At 35.5% G+C, this 18,689-nt stretch overlaps 4 protein-coding genes across 7 annotated transcripts; 2 read left to right on the top strand and 2 right to left on the bottom strand.

The window, feature by feature from the left end:
* The first annotated feature begins 500 nt into the window (after window positions 1-500).
* On the top strand, window positions 501-2,129 carry LOC140787956 (basic leucine zipper 23-like). Of its 2 annotated transcripts, none has more exons than XM_073136998.1 (2): window positions 501-734; window positions 1,059-2,129. In XM_073136998.1, the coding sequence occupies exon 2, from the start codon at window positions 1,165-1,167 to the stop codon at window positions 1,840-1,842; it is 678 nt and encodes a 225-aa protein (XP_072993099.1). In that variant the 5' UTR covers window positions 501-734; window positions 1,059-1,164; the 3' UTR covers window positions 1,843-2,129. The 2 variants fall into 2 exon arrangements, with proteins under 2 accessions (XP_072993099.1, XP_072993100.1); XM_073136999.1 differs by having other exon boundaries at window positions 580-684.
* Window positions 2,130-3,100: 971 nt separating this feature from the next.
* LOC140788581 (protein ABA AND ROS SENSITIVE 1) lies at window positions 3,101-8,426 on the bottom strand. Its single transcript, XM_073137870.1, has 7 exons — window positions 8,126-8,426; window positions 7,320-7,419; window positions 5,760-5,910; window positions 4,666-5,218; window positions 3,732-3,807; window positions 3,592-3,638; window positions 3,101-3,486 (listed from the first exon to the last, which is right to left on the bottom strand). Exons 1-7 carry the CDS (start codon window positions 8,209-8,211, stop codon window positions 3,306-3,308), a joined length of 1,194 nt encoding a protein of 397 aa, XP_072993971.1. The 5' UTR covers window positions 8,212-8,426; the 3' UTR covers window positions 3,101-3,305.
* A 1,367-nt stretch (window positions 8,427-9,793) lies between these two features.
* LOC140788580 (4-diphosphocytidyl-2-C-methyl-D-erythritol kinase, chloroplastic) lies at window positions 9,794-13,219 on the top strand. The gene is made up of 11 exons (XM_073137869.1): window positions 9,794-10,064; window positions 10,153-10,248; window positions 10,327-10,395; window positions 10,846-10,950; window positions 11,118-11,174; window positions 11,273-11,473; window positions 11,817-11,909; window positions 11,996-12,095; window positions 12,216-12,315; window positions 12,534-12,619; window positions 12,979-13,219. The coding sequence occupies exons 1-11, from the start codon at window positions 9,816-9,818 to the stop codon at window positions 13,086-13,088; spliced, it is 1,266 nt and encodes a 421-aa protein (XP_072993970.1). The 5' UTR covers window positions 9,794-9,815; the 3' UTR covers window positions 13,089-13,219.
* Window positions 13,220-13,479: 260 nt separating this feature from the next.
* Window positions 13,480-18,526, bottom strand: LOC140788582 (uncharacterized). Of its 3 annotated transcripts, none has more exons than XM_073137872.1 (11): window positions 18,333-18,526; window positions 17,812-17,866; window positions 17,667-17,702; window positions 17,524-17,568; window positions 16,032-16,115; window positions 15,103-15,168; window positions 14,891-14,929; window positions 14,587-14,686; window positions 14,161-14,342; window positions 13,953-14,064; window positions 13,480-13,823 (listed from the first exon to the last, which is right to left on the bottom strand). In XM_073137872.1, the coding sequence occupies exons 1-9, from the start codon at window positions 18,509-18,511 to the stop codon at window positions 14,188-14,190; spliced, it is 759 nt and encodes a 252-aa protein (XP_072993973.1). In that variant the 5' UTR covers window positions 18,512-18,526; the 3' UTR covers window positions 13,480-13,823; window positions 13,953-14,064; window positions 14,161-14,187. The 3 variants fall into 3 exon arrangements, with proteins under 3 accessions (XP_072993973.1, XP_072993975.1, XP_072993972.1); XM_073137874.1 differs by having other exon boundaries at window positions 13,953-14,021; XM_073137871.1 differs by having other exon boundaries at window positions 13,953-14,342.
* Between the last annotated feature and the right edge of the window lie 163 nt (window positions 18,527-18,689).

The raw sequence follows: 18,689 nt of genomic DNA, 5'->3' as shown, positions 1-18,689 counted from the left end.
AAATATAAAATTGTTATTATAAATACTATATAAGCCAACAAATATACACTTAGGTCTACAAATTATTATTATAGTAATTATATAAGCCAACAAATATATATTTAAACCCACAAATTATTATTATAGATATAATATAAGCCAACAAATCTATTATAAATATTATATAAATCAACAAATATGCACTTAAGTGGACAAATGCATATTATAATATTATTTATAAGTTATAATACACCATATAATATTTGTATTATAATAATAACCACCTAATGATAAAAATGTATTGTCCATTAAATTTATATATCATTTTTTTCCTCCAAAATTACTAATTTTTTTCAGTTTTTTACATCACATCGTAAATAATAAATATACTATTACTCTAGTTCAGATCTAAACATCAAATTAACTTAGTCTGGTTCAAGTTACTTAAATCAAATCATGACTAAAAAACGAGATCAACCAATCTAGTTCTGATAGATATGTAGAACTGCGAATCCTCTACCACTTTCCAAATCCAATCAAAATCACATCTCCCTACCCCACCTCTCTCATCTCTCCTTTCCAAGATTCTGTTCCCTTGTAAGAGGTCAGAATTAAAAAGAGAGGCTGAGAAAACTCCTCCATTTTGGTCTTCTTGCTGATATTGCCTACCTCTGAGCGCCGCTACTCAATGATTTCGTCTGCAAGGTCTCGTTTTGATGCTTGATTTCAATTCTTGAGGACGAATCCCCATCTGGGTACTTATCCAATCTGGAAGAAAAGCTTGATCCTTTCTTTCCTATTGATGTGTTATGAGATTTGGGTGCAGCTCTTTTATGATCTTAGTGGGCCTATCTGGCGTTTGTTTAATTTCCGTTGATGTTATACCACTAATCCGATATATCTGATGTATAGTTCTTTCTGATTTTAAGGGAAAAAAGTAATTTTCTTTTTTTGTGCTTCTTGGCTGATTTTTTTTGTTCTTCTGTATGTGTTTTCCTGAATAATCTATGGTTTTGTTAAGCTGTTCATCACACTTGGGTTCATGGATTGCTGAGATATTTCATCTCTTTGCTCATCAGCTAAACTATAATTGTTTCATCAATTCGATTAAAAAAAAGAAGGTTGCTTGAAATACTTGTTGGGGAATTTAGTTCACCCTGCTATTGAGCTGTGCATGCGGTAAGGATGGATGACGGAGAGATTGATCTTTCAAGGCATCTTCTCTTGCCGAATCCGGAGATGACAAGCAGTTTTGAGGAATTTTTGAGGAATACTAAAACTTGCACCCATACCCACACATGCAACCCCCCTGGACCTGCAGCTGCTACCCATACTCACACATGCTACCACACTCACACTCAAGTATTCTCCACGGATGAAGGAGAGAGGAGTGGAGAAGAAGAGCAGAAGAAGTTTCGGAAGCCACTAGGGAATAGAGAGGCTGTCCGCAAATATCGGGAGAAGAAGAAGGCACATGCAGCTTATTTGGAGGAGGAAGTTAAAAAATTGCGCCTTGTGAATCAACAGCTTCTGAGGAGATTGCAGGGGCAAGCGGCGCTTGAGGCTGAGGTTCATAGATTGAGAAGCCTTCTGTTAGATGTCCGAGCTAAGATTGATGCTGAATTAAGTGGATTCCTGTTCAAGAAGCAATGTGATGGATCTGATTTAAGGTGCAATGACACTGCACAATGCTTTCCAAGGAACTCAGACATTGTTGGTTGGGAAGGGAGTTGTGGACCTGCAGTGGTAGATTGCCAGATCAATCGAAATTTGGACATGGCGCAGAACTTGGAGATTGCTGAAGTGGTGAACTCTATGGATGCTGTAGAGAGCATAGTCTCATCAGCTTCAAAAGCCATGTGAAATGAGCTTCTTGATTGGCGAGGTCTGAACTCTTCAATATCTTGTTAGCTTCTTGTTTGATAACAATAGTTAGCAATAACATCAGGAATGAAGATTTTGGTCAATAGATGTAGATGAAGATGGTAAACCTAGTATAAGAATGTTTCTTAGCAAAGTGTATGCTTCATGTTGATGTAAGTCGATTGCATGTCTCTTTTCTGGAATGATGTACAAATAACCCAGATGACACATTGTGCTTATGCTGTTTCACATTCCATGGTATAAAATGTGACTTCTGTTTTTGTGAAGTCCTAGAAATCTTTTCCAAGAATGGAAAACCTTCTCACTACATTTTCTTGGTTGGCGTTAATACCGTTAACTACCATAATACCAAATAGTGGAACTAGTTTTATGTATTTCAATCATTGCATGCTTATGGTTTGATATCGGAGGAGTGCTAAAGTGCAATCATTTTTTGGTAATTATAGCATAAAATTAGACTATCGTACCATTTTTCATTGTTGACTCTCCAAGCATCCAATTGGCGTAAGCTGACAACATTTAAGGGAGTATTTTTGTTACTTTGATACCTTAACATAGAACTGAATTATATTTTATTTTCCGTGTCAGGAGAAAACAGCATCTAAGTGGAACCTTTTCAGAAATAAAATTTGCTGGTGAATTTTGTGAAATCCTCTTTGGTGTTGTTGTATTGATGATATTGCGCGGAATAGTAGCCTTGAATTCTCTGAACTTTGCTTCTAAGTGGTTTTTGAGCTTTATAATCCTATCATGGTTGACTGTTAGCAGATGGTCACAATGGGAGTGATTCTTGAATGCATCAAAATTTCCCTTTCCAGGGTTAGATAAGTTTAAATGGATACAAATCCTAATGAATGAAAGCACTGAGGTTCATTGGAAGAATGGAGTGCCTATATTAATTTGGGTATCAAACAAGTTACACCAAGAAAATTTTGTCACAGATGCTCTGTTTTTCATAGTTGTGATAGCAATAGATAACTAGGAAGTTCTTTGGACATTACAATGTGCTACTAAACTCACGAAAAGAATAGGACCATTTCCCTGCTGGATTTTAGATTCTGTTCCAATTAATAGTAACTGAAGTCATCTTAATTGGGGTATAATCCCAAAAAGAAATAAAAGAACATAAGTAATAGTAACTCAAGTCTATCTACCACAATTGTATGCTTGCCTCGCATTACACCAGACATGAACAGGATTTTGTGTAAGTACAGTTAATTAGACAAACACAAGGACAAGGACCAAAAACAATTGCATAGTCCTCAAAGCAGCTGTCTACAATCGAGAGCTCAAATGTTTTCTTGCAAGTACAACACTAGTTGGAAGGAGGAAGTGTGTCTGATATAGTCACATTTAGGTGAATTATCTCTGAAGATAAGAAGTTTAGTTTCCCTGGATCAGATGATGTTCATAATAAACAAAATTTATAGTTGTACATTGTTTTACAAATGTTGTGCCCTCCAGTCCACTGCAAAACTCTCATCATCATCCTCTTCTTCACTTGAAGACTCATCACTGGATTCCTTGGTCATGAATGCTGGTTTCTGCTTTGCTCTGGCAATACGTGCGGTCTTTACCTCCACAAGCTTCTGCTTCACCATGTCCACTTTCTCCCTGTACTCCCTGTTTATTGTGAAAGAACAAAGGTCAAATAACTGAAAGGGTCATAAGAACAAAACTGAACATATCCTTTCGGTATTTGATTTGCATTGGCACAGTAAAGTTCACCTTTGTTCTAAAGTCAGAAACTCCTCCCTCTCCTCAGCAGCATCAATCTGCAGTAAAGAGAATACATTAATCAGTTCAGTATGTCATCAAAATATTTTATATAAAAAAATGTTTAAGAACATCAAGCAGTTTAATTGGACCTCTTCTTCTTCCAGGCGATCATCAACTTCCTTCAAGTCGTCCTGAATTTCATTCTCAAATTCTTTGTACGCATCACTGCACAAAATTTTGCCAAGAAGCCTTGTCACTCATATACTAGATTGCCAGAAAGTGAAATTTAGCTGTACAATCATCAATGACTCTAAGTTACCTTCAAAATTGCCTAACTAATGGGGCCATCCTCAAGTACTTTAAGATGTATACTGATCTGATTAAAAATAATAATCTAGAGATAGCATCATCACATGACACCATAAGTAATGCAGTGAGCAATGTGGCATGTGATTGAGTGGTTTTCCACTGCAGGGCACTTTCTAATATTTTGGAACAAGAGAGTATGTTTAACATAAATAAAGTAAATTAGATTCAAAGTTGAACTCACACTACAGAACAAAATTCCATGAATTGTTTTGTTTCCCTATCATCCAGGAATCATTCGCAGTAAATGTTGACAATAGCAACACACATGCAGCTGCTATCAAACTATTCAACTAGAACCATGCATTTAATGTTACCCTTCTCTGCTAAAAGATGTGGTAAAAGAAATCCGTCAACAGAACATAGTTCTAAAGAAAACTTACGCTCATTATCACTCTTAGTTATATTGAGATGATTTCATAATATGAAGAAATTTTAGGAATCCAAGCATTAATTCTGCCATAAAAGTGAAGATATTCTAAACACTACAGAGTGTTCCCTAAGAACAAATACATCATGCAGCCTATAAATTATGGAAAAAAATGCTAAGATTCGATGGAACAATTAGACAAGATGGTCCTATATATTTGAACTCTAATATGGTTACATTTGTTAAGAACATATTAATTCTATTAGTATCTCAAGGCACAGGAGGACAGCAGAAGTTCAAAGGAATGAAAACATATGAAGTTAAGATGCTGCATGTTGTAAGCTTACTTGACATCAACTTTTACAAGTTTGATTCCACGAGCACGGAGGTCTGCATCTTTGTTATCGAAAAATCCTTCTGGCAATGCACCTTTAGCTTGCTTAGATTCAAAGGAACTTGTTCCATATGCTTGATTCATCTGGTTAGACTGCATCATATCACTCTTTTCCTGGCTATCAAAGAAGCCGTCTGGAAGAGTCTTCTTTACCTGCTTGACTTCAGAATTATCAATGTGTCCTGGTGTTCGACTTGGCTGTCCTGCTGGCTGATTTTCACTTTTTTCTTTATTATTAAAGCTATGCGGAAGAGATCCCGCAACCTGCTTGACATCTGTCCCAACAATTGTTCTTGAGGCTTGTCCTAGCTTGGTGGAGGTAGTATCTCTCAACCTATTCTCGGTCTCTATTGGATAAGTATCAGCCAGCTCATTTGCCTTCTTCACTGTGTCTGGGACATCCAACTGAGCAGATGGAGATATTTCTAGTCCCCCATTTTGATGATCCAAAAAATTAGACTCAATTTGTGAGCTAACATGATGGATCTTTTCTTCAGAACCAACATCTACACAGCAATACTTTTATCAGTTTGTCAGCTAAAACTTGAGCAAAATGAGGATTCTAGTTAATCTAAGATAGCCACAGTGATTATTATTATTATAATATGCAATGAAACAATAAAGCATGTGTATGAAAATTAATCCTCAAATTGACTAACCCAGTACTGCATAACCTGTCAACTATTGTGGATATTGTTGATTATTGTCAAATTATTCGAGCACTATATATCATGACCATCAAGTCAGCAAGTTAATTTCCAGGTAACTGTCCAGGTAGGATCTTCTGAAAAGATGTGAAGGCAAGAAGTCAAGTGGTACTTTTCAATCCAAAAGATAATTTCTAAGTAATTGACAGTGAGATAAACTAGCTACGAAGCAGAAAGCCATAAAGATTTTGGACTTCAAATTATTAAACCTCTGCACACAAGTATGTTCAACCAATTAATGGATGGAAACTTCTTTTCCATCCTAAGGTCTCTACAATATTCATATTCAGCATATCGTGTAACAGAATTCAGACTGACCATTAAAGCAAAGATAATTTACCATTCTTTTGTCTTTTTGTCTCTTTCTTATCAAAGAAATCTGCAGGGAGTGTGGAAGATGGTCTCGTCTTGTGCACTTCAGGTGGCTGGTCCAGATTTACATTACTGCGACGAGTCGTTCCACCTGCAGCAGCTCTTAGATTCTCAATGGCCTGTCAAAAGAATGTTTTGTCAAAATACTAACGGATAAGCACATGTCCCTCAATAGGTGCATGCCCAATTGACAAAGGTCGGCACAGGTCAGAAAAAACTCCCATTAGGAACTAAATCAAGAAAGATTGACAGGACATATCAGATAAGAGGAGTAGGTTATGAAGGGAGGATTATAGACTTTATAGTAATTTAAAAGTACCACTTGATGAGAATCGGAATACATTACCCAATGAAATTGGGGATCCACCTCAGCTTTCTGTCTTATTGCTGAGGACGAAGTGAGTGACAGATCTAGAGGCTTGCAATGCAGAAAATAGAAATATTGGATGCTCTTAACATGTTTTACCAACATTATTTTGTGTTGGGTTAGCATAGAGACAACGAGGGGCAGATCAAGGTGATGTGAATTTGAATGCTTACTATGAGAATCTTATGGTAATACTGGGTGCAGCTGCACAAGCAAGCCAAGTATCCAGAGAATGAGAGAGTGATACTGATCTTGAGCGTCTAAGTAATATCACCAAACTTTCTTCCCTATGGCATACTGTTAGACTCCGCTAGAGAACTCACCTACGCCACTCAGGATGAAAAACCAGGAGTCAAGACCTTACTCAATTGACTCTAATAGAAGGGCTTATGAGAGATAGAGGGTGAAAAAGCTAGCTGCAAAATGATGCCTTGAGATGAGGGAAGGCCTGTACTCCATTCCAAGAGGAATAATTTGATACTGACTACTGATGCTTGCGCCTTGCCACCATGTCATCATCATCTCCACTTATGTAGCAGCATGGCATCCATCCCAACAGGAAGAACGAATAATTCAATAATCAAGTTGTGTTCATATCTGATGTGGCACTAATCATATATTTTATGCAATGGAACTTTCCTTATGTACTTGATTTTACAAAATAAAAACAAAAACTTAAAGATGGCTTGACCACTTCTGAGATGCATTTGGGAGTCCAAAGTTAGTCAAATTGCTGATCGCCTGTTGAGTCACTTAAATTTCTTATTAGCTCAAGAAGTCTAAGAACTGTCAATGGATCACCATTCAGGACAATTACAAAAGCACATGTGACCTTAAGACATTGAGAATACAAACTTCTACAAATACTTCTAAAGTATGAGATGAGTAAGAAACTTACGAAAACAGATTAGTATGTTAGAATTATGATAGTTCCTTTAACATGAACACTTTCAAAGTATCAAACTTTCAATTGTACTCCAATTTACAAATATAACACAGCCAATATGTTAGACATAACTTTCCACATACAAATCGACATCAACAAATTATTCTCAAATCTCAACTGTATGACATAAACTTATTAAGCTAGTCTTCTATAGAAAGGTAGAATTATCGAGCATTTTAAGAATCTGAAAGGAAATTACCTAAGAAAAAGATTACCTCGTGATGTTTTCGTGAGGCCTGGTGTGCAGGCCAAAGCGATTCAGATTTCAAAGCAACATTGCAGACTCTGCAAGTAGGTTGATCATTTTCGTTGTACCTATGTGAAGACAAATTTAGTCAAACCATACCTTTCATCCCATTTAACAATAACCATAAGCATATAATCACAAAAATGATTTTATACCTTATTGCAAAAATTAGATGGAAAAGTCCATATATTGCTAGGTCATTAATCATGCCGAAAAAGATCTAGTTTAGAGGTTCTATTCATTTCCACCAAAGAAAGGGACTCTGCCATCTAGTGACCATTTTTTTACATATATATATATATATATATATATTTTTTTTTTTTTTTTCATTGTTGCATCAATTGATACATGATCTTGACTTCATATGTATCAACAATCTTGACTTCATATGCATGAACTATCAAGAAAAAGAAAAGCAAGGGTAATTCGTTGGTTCATCAGCGGAAGCTTATGCAAACAAGAACAACTTCCAAAGATCATGGGCCAGTCCATCGGAAAATGGATAAGGCAACAGTTCACAGCTATGAAATGCAACAACTAGTAAAGCAAAATTATGCAGAATTACAGAAAATGCAATAATAAAATCCCCAAAACAAACGCTTTGACATCATTTCCATCATAAATTTATGCCTTAGGCTTTAGTTTCAAAATTAAGCAATCTAAAGTACAAGTTTAAGTCTGACTGACTCGTTCTATTTCAGTTTAGAAATTGAAACAATTGCGAATGAACAAATACTGCATAGAATCAGTAAGGGGTGGGGGAATCCCGACTACCTAACAAGAGGCGAATCGATGCGCTTCTCCCGCTTCTGCGCGGATTCTCTCAGTTTCGCGCGGAACAACGCCTTCCTCTGATCCATCGATCCGTTTCTTTAGAACGCACTGATTCAACCTTGGGATCAAGGAACCGACATAGACATCGCAATCCAAGGACTAACCAAATATGCCGATTAGAGAATCCAATACGGGGATTCAGCAAAACCCTAATCGCCAACGGGAAGAGTATGACAGAGAGATAAATTTCCCTCTACTTAATTTTCCCGAAAGCTTGTATTTGCTTGGGCAATTTTCAAATAACGCCCAAATTTTATAAGTTTGTAAGTAAAACCCTCTTAGTTTTATTATTTATAAACAGAGACGCCTTTTTGCTTAAAAAGGCCAAACAATAGAGCTGTCAAAATAATCGAGCCAGCTCGAGCTCGGCTCGAATTCGGCTCAATAATGCTTGATCAAGCTCGGCTAAAAAATAGACTGAGTCAAGCTTGATCATTAAAGCTAGGCTCGAAATTAAATTCGAGCCAAGCTTAATCCCGAGCCAGCTCGATAAGGCTCAAATATATATATATATATATATATATATATAATATGAGTAATATCAAACTAATATTAACCATCAAATTAAAATACCCGATCATTATTTTCTGACACAATTATCTTTGTTACTTGTAATTTATATTTTGGTTGCTTATCGTTTTTTAACACATTTATCTTTATTGCTTGTATTTATATTTTGATAATATTTATATCTTTATAGTTGAATTAGGGATTATTTTAAGTTTGATTCAACCCTAAATTAATTCAAAACTCAAAAATAATTTGAAATTCAAGCTTGCTCAGACTCAACTCGAAAGTAATTTTAGTGAAAGCTTGATTAGAGCAAGACTCGATCAAGCTCGACCCCTACCAAACAACACCTAAATTAAGTTTAATTAACAAGTAGAAATGAAATTAAAAGTATCATATTTTATCCATTCCAAATGATATTTTTATATTTTATAGCTTATTTCTAATTTTGCTTTTCTAATCTTTGAGATTTAAACAATAACAACTTTGATCATGTTTTATTAAAAATCAGTATTTTAATTTGCTTTTAAAACTATTTTAGAGGTTTAATTTGATTTTATAATTAAGTTAACCTAACGGTCGAGAATCGAGATAGACTCTGGTTTGATATTTAGCAAATAAGGAGATCTATTTACAAATAATTATGAAAGAGGGGTTTATTTGTAATATAGTTTAATATAGATGATATTTGTAATGTTTTCATAGGGAAATTTTATTAGTTTTTTTGTGCAATTAACCCCTCTATTATACTGTTTATGCCAACAAGAGACACTCATGGAGACACACTAAAATAATGAAAGTCAATACGTTGCACGTACACTAGGCCCATAGAAATAAAAACGATTATTATATACTTTTACATGCATAACAACTCGAACTATATATCTATTAATTTTTGCTTTTATGTCAGTAATTTTAATTACTTTAATTTTATATTTGCAAATTCGTCCTGCACAATTTATTACATGCAGTATTACGTAACAACCGAGTCAATTAAGCACATGGATAAGGAGTAAAAATAAATAAATTATTTTGGAAGGGCTAGGAAGTTAAAAGAATTTTATATAGAGTTTGGTTGAAATGTCCAATTTCGGCATTAAACTCCCACCCCACTCAAGCAATGGTTTCATCTGCTCCGCTCTCAGTCCAACATCTCATTCCCTGTCCAAAGATGGCTTCTTCCCATGTCCTCTCTTACCACCTCTTTCCATCACATTCAACTGGGAAGAAACCGAGAGAGTTTTGTGGTGGAGTGGCTCTTCCCTCGAATTCGAGACATGGGTCGTGTTATTTTGCTCCAGAGAGATCCTCTAAGAGGAGCCCATCTCTTAGAATCATGGCTTCTGGGCCTAGCAGGAGGCAGGTGGAGGTATGCTTAGGTTTTCTCTTCGAATTTTTTTCCTCGAAAGTTCTCTTTTTTTTGTGTGTTAATTCTTTGTGGGTGTTTGGGTTTTTAGATAGTCTATGACCCAGATGAGAGGATAAACAGATTGGCAGATGAGGTGGATAAGAACGCCGGGCTCTCTAGGTTGTCCCTCTTTTCCCCTTGTAAGGTATGCATCTACAGAATCAATTTAGTTTAGTAGCATTAGTTGCAATTTGAGCTAAATTTTGTATTTTGTATTCTGTAGATTAATGTGTTTTTAAGGATAACTGGTAAAAGGGAAGATGGATTTCACGATTTGGCTTCCTTATTCCATGTAAGTTGCTTCTTCCTTTCCTCTAGATAATAACATTTTGTGATCAGTATAGCTGTAATAAGTAGAAGCGAAGTTGAAATCTTTGGCAGCACAAATTCTATATGGGATGAAGAAATTTGCGATTCTCATTGTCTTGAGTATCTTGCGCATTGTTTCTCTGCGGTAGTTCATTGCTTTAAGATATCTGTTGCAAGATTTGATGTTTACTTCCACATGAACTAAGGTAAAACGGTTATATGATTATACACCCAAAAACTAAAATCTTAAGCTCTTGGATTTGGCGGGATTTTCATATGTATAATAAATCCTAGTATGTTAATCTTTATGATCTTTTTGAGCTTTGATGATGACTAACTATGGATCGTGAATTCTTCTTCAGTTTCAGATGATTACTTTTTTCTCTATTGTTTTCTTTCAGTAATTGTATCAGTTTCCCTGTTGAAACTTCAGGTAATAAGTTTAGGAGATACAATCAAGTTTTCTTTATCACCAACCAAGACTAAAGATCGTCTATCAACAAATGTGCAAGGTGTCCCACTTGATGACAGGAATTTGGTACGTCTTAAAAGCTTGTTAAGTCTCTCTTTCTGTTTGGTGGATGTTATTAGGACTTGGACCAAGTTGACAAGTTGCCTGCTCTTTGCACTCTCACTCAAAACCTCAAAATTCTGCTCTCTTAAGATAAAGCTGTATATCTGACAACTTTCCTTGTGGATTTTCAGATAATCAAAGCTCTTAACCTTTACAGAAAGAAAACTGGAACTGATAACTTCTTCTGGGTAATGTTTGTTATATGAAATATCTGTGAGCCAATTAACTTTTCCCCATGTGACATTTTTGAATTCAAGTTTGACATTCACTTATAAAATACATGTAGATTCATCTTGATAAAAAAGTTCCCACTGGTGCTGGCCTTGGTGGCGGAAGTAGTAATGCTGCAACTGCACTTTGGGCTGCTAACCAGTTTAGTGGTTGTCTTGCTTCTGAGAAGGAGCTTCAAGAATGGTCAGGTGAAATTGGTTCAGATGTTCCATTCTTTTTCTCACATGGAGCAGCATATTGTACTGGTAGGGGAGAGGTATGTTTATGACTAGCCTTCTATCTCAATCTGAAAATCTTTAGTGTTCTTCTTCTCTTTAATTACGACAGTATTGTGCCATAACACAACAGAAAAGGTAGTAGCAGAGAAACCATAGCTCATAGTAAATGGAAAATATATCCGTCCTTTTCCCCTTTTCGCTGCATATCCTAACACCTCTTTATATTATCCTGTGCATATTATTATACTGCTATATTAATTTCACTATCCATCTTATGGAAGATAAGCAGAATCACTTTACTATAGCACAAAGCCACAAAAGTAATTTACCATTAAATGTTGTAATCATTATGTCTATCTCATGACTTATATATGTTGCTAGGTTGTTCAAGATATCCCTTGTCCCTTGCCACTGGACTTGCCTATGGTTCTTGTAAAGCCCCAGGAAGCATGCTCAACTGCAGAAGTTTACAAGGCAAGCTTTATCTTATTTTGTAATTAATTATGTGCATGCTTGGTATGCATAAGTTTCTTTATCCTGACTTCTGTTCCCTTGTGCAGCGCCTTCGGCTAGACCAGACTAGTTCAATTGACCCCCTGACCTTGCTGAAGGAAATTACACAAAATGGAATATCCCAAGATTTCTGTATCAATGATCTAGGTATACAGTGGCATCAGAAAGATATATTAGTCTTGAAGGTTTTTTGTCCAACTCTTTTGGGACATTTTTGCATTAACTTTGATCATTGCTTCAGTTTTTTTGCTATCCTATTCTTTTCAGAGCCTCCTGCTTTTGATGTCTTGCCATCCCTGAAAAGGTTAAAGAAACGTATAATTGCAGCTAGCCGAGGAGATTACAAGGCTGTTTTTATGTCAGGAAGGTAAGGAGACGCCAATCTCTTTTTGCTGTTATTTTCTTTATCAATCCAAACTCCAAAGTTGACTGAACTTCAGAAAATTCCCAGCTACGAATAACTCCCATGTCAATTAGGATTATGTATAAATCTGTCTTGTAAATTGTAATGTTAGCTGCAAATTTTGATTTACTTTTTGTGCTTGTTTCTGCAACCATGGTTGACGATTTGCATATATTTCCCAGTGGAAGCACCATAGTTGGAATTGGTTCGCCGGAGCCCCCTTCTTTTGTCTACAATGATGACGAATACAAAGACGTGTTTGTGTCAGGTACATGAAGCTTCTTCCTCATTTGTTAAGTCTGGGCATTAAATCATTTATGCATCTCCACTTGAAAAATGACCTTTTTTGGGCTTATTCATGAACATTTTGTAATTGAGCAAATATCTGCTATTTTTAAAAAAAAATATTTGCAAATTCACTCCTTTTCCCATATAGAATTTCTCAGTCTATTGTACTTTCTTGACTAAGATGTCTTCAGATTATTAGATCGTTCCCTTTTCTTTTTCCCGCAAAGGTGGAAATTGAAGAGAAAGAAAAGCATGTTCAGAATGTAGAACATACAAAGATAAAAACAATAAAGGAAACTGAATGCTGTCTGCTAACATTTCCCTTGCTGTTTGGTGCAGAGGCTTCCTTCCTTAGCCGTCAAGAGAACCAATGGTATGCCGAACGCATTACAGCAACAGCTTCTTTCAGCAAAGATTTACCACCTGAAGTAACATCATCTCTTAGATGATTTGTGAAGGAGAACATTTCTTGTTATTCAGAAGATGGTTCACAGATGGCAAGCATATAGATATATTGAAACACTATTGCTGTACAAGTAGCATATAGCAAGAACAATAAGATAAGCTTTATTCCAAACTATATGAGGTTTTGAGGATGAACTCTTTTTTTATCATCTAGCTCCATTTTGATTCTGTTCTTCACCAAAAGCAAGTGTCATCATGTCATTTCACTACCTCTATTCGATGATCTGTATGTCATTTAGAAAATTGCAAGGACAGAGTAAAGAAATGATAATACTGCAATAGGGCTTCAACTTCAAGTTGGCCAACTATCAAATTTGGGGTTTCAAATTCAGCCCCAGGTCAAACAGCTTCAGAATTTCCCATGAACATGCAAGCTTACGAACTGATTGAAACATTTGTATATTGACACGATACAAATCAATATAAATCAGAGTTGACTTTATCTATCTAATTTCTTTATACATTTTGATTAAAATATATAGAGCTACAAAAGACATCTTTTTGACTGGGAATGCAGTTTCTCAATAGGTTGACAATCTCATTGACAGAAGATGAAGTTTGTCATTCTGAGTAATCTGGAAAGTGCTCGATCGGACTCGAGCTTCAAACTGATGACAAAATTAGGAAGCCCTCTTTTGCATTTTCCAACTGCCCAAAAAGATGCTTGAGGATCGCCTTCAAGTTATTGATCTCACCGAGGTATGTCAGTGTCCTGGAAGCTGCCAAATAGAGTACAAGGAGAGGACATCAAGACAATAGGTAATAGCCTAACTGAGAAAATAAGGATGAAAATTTATCCAGGTTGCTGCAGTACACAGAATTGAGAACTAGAGAAGGCAATGGCTTACCTCATGCAAGTTTCTGCAGATTGCTCCCATTATTCACAAAATAGGATGATTGACAGTTACATGTTTACACTGCATATTACGAAATTCATCCCCACTGAAAGCATTATATAGCCTATAGAGGAGATATGAAATAACTAAGAAGCATGAAAAAGTGCCCATCTTAGTTTTTTTTTCTCCTCGTTATTGCGGAATAAAGAAATGAACTTACATCAGTTAGAAATGAGGATGATATTTCTTATCTTTTTCTAGCTTGGCATGTTTGTAACGTGGCTAGGTAGGCAAGCCTCTCTATTTCACCAAAGTTTCTCTGTCTCATTGCATCTTTCTCAAAAATAGCATCTGATAATACTACTGCAGAGGCCCCTGCCTCAATGTATCCACCAACTGAACCTGTAGATGAGATGTTTACATTGTACAAGCTATAGCTGTAATTCTTTAAAGGAAGCAACTCAAAATTAACCTGTTACGTTTATAATTTTACTAGATGATATACAAGATTTTAGTTACTGTGGTCAACCATTTCTTGGAAGGAATATATCAGAAACCACAGCAAAAGACCAAAAAAAAAAAAAAAACAACAGTTATAAATATGGAAGATTTGATAGATATCAGTGATAATATGTGACTTAGCAACCTGTCGCGATGCCTTGTGAAGCAACCATCGGTATATGTGCAAATGGTCTCTTAAGAGCTGATATATATTTCTGTCCACCTAATAATGATACTGGATAAACCTAGTAAAGGTAGAAATGTGAGGATGATATCATATAATTCCTCTATACAAAATGAAAAAAATAAAATCCATATTTTTTGACTTGAAGAAAGGTGATACACAGTTATACACCACCATGAAAATATTATTACTCTCTATGTCATTCTATTTTTTAAGACACTGAATGAACTATATTATCCATGGGAAAAAGATTGATGAAACTAACCTTGACGATTTGTGCACCAGCATTATAAGCAAATAGTACCTGTAAATGTTGGCAGAATAAGAAAAGAATGCATAACAGCTAAGAATGAAAAGAAATATTTTACTTGAAGACTGCTCTCATAGTCATTACAAAACATTTTACTGAAATATTGAAATATAAGCAAGAAGACAATGACGATGGAGAGGAAATCTACTGTAACATAATGTACTTACTTCTGTTGGCGTCATTACTCCTGGAATATAAAGAACTTCACTACTTTCATGGTCACACAATATTTCCTATAAAATGCAATATAATAAGCATATCAGTATTCTAATTAACTTAATAATGATTTAATTTTGCATTGATGTCACTAAAAACAATTATTGTATTTTTTTCACCATATAATCTCAAATTATCTCTTAGGTCTGAAACTCAGAAATGTTAGAAGAGAAATTTCTCGGAAGACAATTCTTGCTTAAGCCTTTGGAAAGCAAGCCTTCAGAAATAGTCAATAGATGAAATATTGAAAATACCACTAGCATAATACAAGTCCCTATGAAGAGACAAGAATGGTGTGACATTGTAATGGAAGTAAAGAATCCACATTTTTTTTAGAAGTTTTTAATTTTATTATTTTATGAGAAAATTGATTCATGTGGATGCCCCGACCTAATTGACGTGGAACCTAGGATCACTTTTTGTCAATATTGTTTTGATTGTTGTTTACTTTACCTCCTCTTATGATTATTTATCTAGGGACATAAAAACAGATGGTTTTCAAACAATATCAGATCCACTGTCAATCATCATATTCAAGTTTGACCATATTCAAATAAGAATACTACAAGAAACAGAACCTATCTTATGAATCCAAACTCCATCCAGCTTGTTTGGTGAAATTCCATTCCCTATAAAGACTGAGCTAATAAGGAAGTTGGTTATAGTTTATCAGATGATACCTAAAGACCTACGAAAGGAAGAAGCTAACCAGTCACATTACTTTGCATAGCTTGCATCCAAAATAATGTTTCTCTGTCCAATTAAAAGCATGTAAATGGAGCACACTCTTATTATAGATAACTGCAATTTCAGAAGTTGAATCATACAAACAAAATAGGATACTGAGAAGAGGGAAATAAATTATAGCTCCAATGCACACCATGACTGTGCCAGGGCTCATGAGAAACTGGGCGCCAGCTTTTACTGCTTTCCTTGCATCCTCAGCATTTAAGACAGTGCCGACCTAAATAAGCATTGATAAAGAATGTCTAAATTTATAAACAGTAGGATGCTTTCAGAATATTCAACCTTGTAAATACTAAAAATTATACCTAAGGTCATAAAAATTATTCAAAGTAACAAATAACATCACTCAGTAGAATTTCTTAAAACTAACTCTTTAGAAGTTTAGCTAATGATCAAGATACTCCTTTATTATATCCAAAGTATTGGAATAAGGTGATAGGTTGCCTTGCCGAAAATGCATATACTCAACAGTTTTAAAGATCTTAATTTTGATGCTTTGTATGAGATTTTGTTGTGTAAATATATGTCCATATATCTGAAGCGGGCCACTCATGAAAGTTGATTCATGTCACAAATTATTAAGCTTCATATCAGTATTGTTTTGAATTGTTCACTCTTTCCAGGATTGCACTATTAAATCTAAATAGGGTAGTGAGTGTGAATATATAGACTGTATTCTTATTATGCATAAGTCCCGCGAAATTCAAAATTCATTGCTAAAGATTCGCCAAGGGACAAAACATAGCAAAGCCCTCAGCCTCAAGGTCACCTTCTCCACGACAAAATAGTCCATATTATGGGGTGTGAAAGTGCAGAGAGAAATACAACTAGCACCTGTGTTCTCAATGAGGACTGTTTACTGATAAGAGAACTTGGCACTCAGCACAATCTCCCTTGAAGAGATACAATCTTGCACATCATCAATATAGTCAAGACAAGGTGTACAAGAAACAAGTTGGAGCTCTAGAATTCAAAATGAGGACACAATTATGCAAGTGAGATTGTGAGTGAATAACCTTGGCTGCTAGATCCATAAGGAGAATCATATAAATGCTCTTTATATATACTTGCTTAGAAGATTTTGGCAAAGGTGATAGACTCATTTCCTTGTGTCAAGCTAATTGTGAAAGCAATACATGTGTTGATGAAGGAAGTTCTTCAACCATATGACACTGCTTGATCTAACTACTTACCACCAGTTAACTAACTTTTAGGAAGCAATCTAGAAAACAATGAAGGATGAAAATAGAAGCTTCTTAAAGCACAAATAAGTGCCAAAGTGGCTTTTCTTCTTTGAACTACTAGATGTTTTGTTATTGTGAGAAGAATGCCATAAAAGTCAAGTTACAACAATATATTTACAAACTGATAGTGGAACCATAATGCTAAGCAATTTCAAGAAAAATGAATAAGTAGGAAATTTATTTTTATCAAATAAGAGGACATGATCAAATTTAATCAGAATTCAGTTACGATAAACTATTATTGGCACAAGATATGTAAATTCAATTTGCTCTAAATTGTTTCTTGAAACATATCTCATCAAGTGTTTGTATATTTATGACCATATGAAACATAAAATCAGTAATCTAGATGAGTAATGTAAATCTTATCAGAATAACTACCCCAAATGTCAAAGAAGGATACTCCTTGCAAAGAGTCTTTATCACCTGAAGAAAAAAAGAAAATAGACTTGAATTCCATGTTAGAGGATAATCGTAAGCAGCTTAGATACATGACATGTACAAGCAGGAAAAGGAAAAGGTACCTCCAACACTCCTGGAGTTGACATAACTATCTCCAGCTACACATTTCGAATTGGTCAAATTAGCAATGCATAAAAAACACAAAGAAGAAAGGCAAAGTATAATTTATGTTTGCATGCTTTAAGAATTATGTGCACCAGAACTCACAACAGAGATGCCACCACTCAGAGCAGCACAAGCAGCCTTCATTGCCATGTCAGCACTGTACAGTTGAATTTACAATTGAAATGACAAAGTAAGCTAAACAGACCAAAGAACGAGATAAAGAGAGATTTATCAAATTCACCACAGAGAGGAATAAGCTTCCCTCAAAAACTATAAGTGAAGAAAAAAAGACCTAGAGTTTTCTAACAAACCACCCAACTTAGAGCAGACTATAATTAGACAAACAAAATGGCAGGATTTTAAAATGTCTCATGCAAAATACAACTACTATAATCATAAAAAACAAAGCAATCCCATTTCCAATATTCCATTACAGAAAGGACGGCAAATTTACAACACTCACATGCCAAACTCCGATTTTTTAAAAAATTAAAATTCCCGTTACTAGTGACTGTTACGTTTAGCGAAAAGGTAAAGGCCGAATCTTTCGACTACAATGGAAGTAGGAAAGAGCTAATAAAGGAAATATATACATAAAGAGAGGGAGAGGTGTGAGATTATACTCTTTGGCGCGGAGACATGCGATGAGACCAGATTTCTGTATCTCGATTAAGGCTTTGGGAAGGGTAGAGGAAGTGGAAGAGCAAGAGGTAGCAGAAGGAGTGGCTCGGTTACTAGCTAAGTAAGGCCGGGAGCAGTTGAGATGAGGCGGTCGGAAAAGTGAGAAGCCTGAGACAGCCATGAGACTACGAGAGTGAGAGAGAGGAGAGAGAGGAGAGAGAGAGAGAGCTTATTATAAATTATAATGGGCGTTAGCTATTGGGCTAATAAAGCGCACATAAAGCCCGTTGTTAACAAGCTTGGGCCGGCCCAGTGATTTAATCCGACAGTCGTGATCGCATCGGACGGCCATGACGCAT

This window comes from Typha latifolia, chromosome 5 (assembly GCF_019914945.1).
Source record: "Typha latifolia isolate L0001 chromosome 5, TyphaL0001v2, whole genome shotgun sequence".
Classification (NCBI taxonomy): Eukaryota; Viridiplantae; Streptophyta; class Magnoliopsida; order Poales; family Typhaceae; genus Typha; species Typha latifolia.
Note: the sequence above shows the minus strand (reverse complement) of the source record. Positions and strands in the feature narration are given on the sequence as shown.

Excerpts from the sequence above, each read along its gene's own strand:
- LOC140787956 (XM_073136998.1), top strand. The coding sequence starts at position 1,165 with ATGGATGACGGAGAGATTGATCTTTCAAGGCATCTTCTCTTGCCGAAT.
- LOC140788581 (XM_073137870.1), bottom strand. The coding sequence starts at position 8,211 with ATGGATCAGAGGAAGGCGTTGTTCCGCGCGAAACTGAGAGAATCCGCG. Across the intron at positions 5,219-5,759 it reads GACAAAAAGACAAAAGAATG|ATGTTGGTTCTGAAGAAAAG; the intron begins GTAAATTATCTT and ends ATTGCTGTGTAG. Across the intron at positions 3,808-4,665 it reads CTTGTAAAAGTTGATGTCAA|TGATGCGTACAAAGAATTTG; the intron begins GTAAGCTTACAA and ends AATTTTGTGCAG.
- LOC140788580 (XM_073137869.1), top strand. The coding sequence starts at position 9,816 with ATGGTTTCATCTGCTCCGCTCTCAGTCCAACATCTCATTCCCTGTCCA. Across the intron at positions 10,396-10,845 it reads ATTTGGCTTCCTTATTCCAT|GTAATAAGTTTAGGAGATAC; the intron begins GTAAGTTGCTTC and ends TTGAAACTTCAG. Across the intron at positions 11,474-11,816 it reads ATTGTACTGGTAGGGGAGAG|GTTGTTCAAGATATCCCTTG; the intron begins GTATGTTTATGA and ends ATATGTTGCTAG.
- LOC140788582 (XM_073137871.1), bottom strand. The coding sequence starts at position 18,511 with ATGGCTGTCTCAGGCTTCTCACTTTTCCGACCGCCTCATCTCAACTGC. Across the intron at positions 15,169-16,031 it reads TGAGCCCTGGCACAGTCATG|GAAATATTGTGTGACCATGA; the intron begins GTGTGCATTGGA and ends TGCATTTTATAG. Across the intron at positions 14,930-15,102 it reads GAGTAATGACGCCAACAGAA|GTACTATTTGCTTATAATGC; the intron begins GTAAGTACATTA and ends CAACATTTACAG.